This window comes from Portunus trituberculatus, chromosome 22, assembly GCF_017591435.1.
Source record: "Portunus trituberculatus isolate SZX2019 chromosome 22, ASM1759143v1, whole genome shotgun sequence".
Classification (NCBI taxonomy): Eukaryota; Metazoa; Arthropoda; class Malacostraca; order Decapoda; family Portunidae; genus Portunus; species Portunus trituberculatus.
Window position 1 is genome coordinate 6,602,776 of NC_059276.1, and position 2,500 is coordinate 6,605,275.

Here is a 2,500-nt window from a genome sequence, read left to right on the forward strand (position 1 = left end):
ATCTATCTATCTATCTATCCAGTTATATTTGTCTATTTACCCAACAAGAAACCAACTTAAGCTAACATTATATAAAAACTTTCCCTTCCTCCTCCTCCTCCTCCTCCTCCTCCTCCTCCTCCTCCTCCTCCTCCTCCTGCAGATTGGATGGGCCTGGACAGTGTCTTGGGAGGCTGGGGACATTGCCTGCCGTGTCCTCGCCTTCTTCAGAACCTTCGGCGTGTTTCTAAGCGGGTTTCTCCTTATCGTCATCAGCGTGGATAGGTGAGAGAATGTGTGTGTGTGTGTGTGTGTGTGTGTGTGTGTGTGTGTGTGTGTGTGTGTGTGTGTGTGTGTGTGTGTGTGTGTGTTTCCTTCATAGATTCCAGTTTATATATTTTTTCATTAAGGATTAAGTAAGGTTTATAGGATTTATGCTCTCTCTCTCTCTCTCTCTCTCTCTCTCTCTCTCTCTCTCTCTCTCTCTCTCTCTCTCTCTCTCTCTGTGGGCTGAAATATCTCACTCTTCCCTTGCTCCTGTTATTTTCCTCCTCCTCCTCCTCCTCCTCCTCCTCCTCCTCCTCCTCCTCCTCCTCCTCCTCCTCTTTTTCCTCCTCCTCTTATTTTATTCTTCCACTCCTCCTCTTTCTCTTTTCTTTATTTGTTTTACACTCACTCGCAAATTGTTCCACCTTTTCTCTCTCTCTCTCTCTCTCTCTCTCTCTCTCTCTCTCTCTCTCTCTCTCTCTCTCTCTCTCTCTCTCTCTCTCTCTCTCTCTCTCTCTTTCATTGTTTCTTCGCATGCTATTTATCTCTCCTCCTCCTCCTCCTGCTCCTCCTCCTCCTTTCCATCCTTCTGTTCCTTTCTTCACACAAAATCCTTCTTCTCTTCCTCCTCCTTTGTCCTTCACTTTACTTCTACAAACATTCGAGCGAGCACCTCCTCTGTATTCCTTTGTGTTGGCTCTCCTTCAGGTACCACGCAGTTCTTCGGCCCCTGACAGTGACGGAGGCCAAGAGGCGGGTCAGGCTGATGCTCTGGGTGGCCTGGACTGCCTCTGGGGTCTGCTCCCTTCCCCAGGTAAGGTTTCGTGTACAAATGCTTAGCTCTCCAAGGCCACAGAGATAACTAGTGGAATTCTCAAGAGCCTTTCTCATGTTAATAATGTAGAAATCTTGTTAATCTGTCACTAAATTCGTAAAAAATGTCTTGAAAATCCGTGTCACCTCACCAGCTGGGTTCTTTAGAGTGTTTCTTCTTGTATCAGCGTAGAAATCTTGTTAATCTGTCACTAGAACCGTAAAAAAGAACCTTAAAACCTTGCATCTTCATCAGCGAGGTTTTCAAGAGTGCTTCTCCTGATAATAGCATAGAAATCTTGTTAATCTGTCACTAGAACCTTAAAAACAGTCTTGAAAATCCGTGTCACCTCACCAGCCGGGTTCTTAAGAAATCTTGTTAATCTGTCACTAGAACTGTAGAAAAATGCCTTAGAAACTTTCCCAATTCATCTCCAGCGCTTGAATATAGTGAAAATGTGGCCACAGTCATTTCAGAGGGAGAGTTGCGTCCACCTAACCTAACAAACTGTCTTCCTTTCAGTCATTCACTAAATACTTCCACTTCTTCTTCTTCCTTCTTCTTCTTCCTTCTTTCTTTTTTAATATCCTTCTCTCCATTTCTTCTTTCCTTTCTCCTTTCCTTCATTCTGCTATTTTGCTTCTCTTCCTTTCGTCTCTTCTTCCTCTTGTTTCCTCTCCTCTTCCTCTTCATCTGGTCCTATTTTCTTTTCTGCTTCTCTCTCTTTCTCCTTTTCTTAATGCTCTATGTTCTGCCTCCCTCTTCTTCTTCTTCTTCTTCTTCTTCTTCTTCTTCTTCTTCTTCTTCTTCTTCTTCTTCTTCTTCCTCCTCCTCCTCTTCCTTCTCCTCCTCTTCCTTAATTGCCTCCATATCTTCCTCGTTCTATGTATTCCTCCCCTTCTTTAATTAACATCACTGCAACATCCTCCTCCTCCTCCTCCTCCTCCTCCTCCTCCTCCTCCTCCTCCTCTTTAATCGTCACTATCCTCTAAATATCCTCTGCTTTCCTCTTTATTACTAACGTTCTTCCTTCCCTCTTCTCTACTCCTATCTTCCTCTTCCTCCTCCTCCTCATCCTCCTCCTCCTCCTCCTCCTCCTCCTCCTCCTCCTCCTCTTCCTCCTCCTCCTAAATAAACTCACCAAACAGCCATGTAAGGTATTGAAGATTTAATGTTGTTTGCTTATCTCTTCCTCCTCCTCCTCCTCCTCCTCCTCCTCCTCCTCCTCCTCCTCCTCCTTCTTCCTCCAGGTAAAGAATTGTTATATATGACGTAAGAGGGAGGAAAAGATATCTAGAAAGCATTATATAGAAAAAGAAAGGTAAAACGATGCTCTCTCTCTCTCTCTCTCTCTCTCTCTCTCTCTCTCTCTCTCTCTCTCTCTCTCTCTCTCTAGGTTGTATAATGCTGCCTCAAATATTTTTCTTCTTTCTATACATA

At 44.2% G+C, this 2,500-nt stretch overlaps 2 protein-coding genes across 2 annotated transcripts in view; one reads left to right on the forward strand and one right to left on the reverse strand.

Moving 5' to 3' along the window:
• The window catches only part of LOC123507463, a 109,273-nt gene that overhangs the window by 68,631 nt on the left and 38,142 nt on the right, over positions 1 to 2,500 (reverse strand). The gene's annotated exons all lie outside the window — the stretch shown is intronic.
• LOC123507464 (gonadotropin-releasing hormone receptor-like) overlaps positions 1 to 2,500 on the forward strand; it is a 10,892-nt gene that overhangs the window by 3,828 nt on the left and 4,564 nt on the right. The window contains exons 3-4 of the mRNA XM_045260363.1: positions 143 to 264; positions 955 to 1,060. Coding sequence (XP_045116298.1) covers positions 143 to 264; positions 955 to 1,060 — 228 coding nt within the window. The remainder of the gene's footprint in view (positions 1 to 142; positions 265 to 954; positions 1,061 to 2,500) is intronic.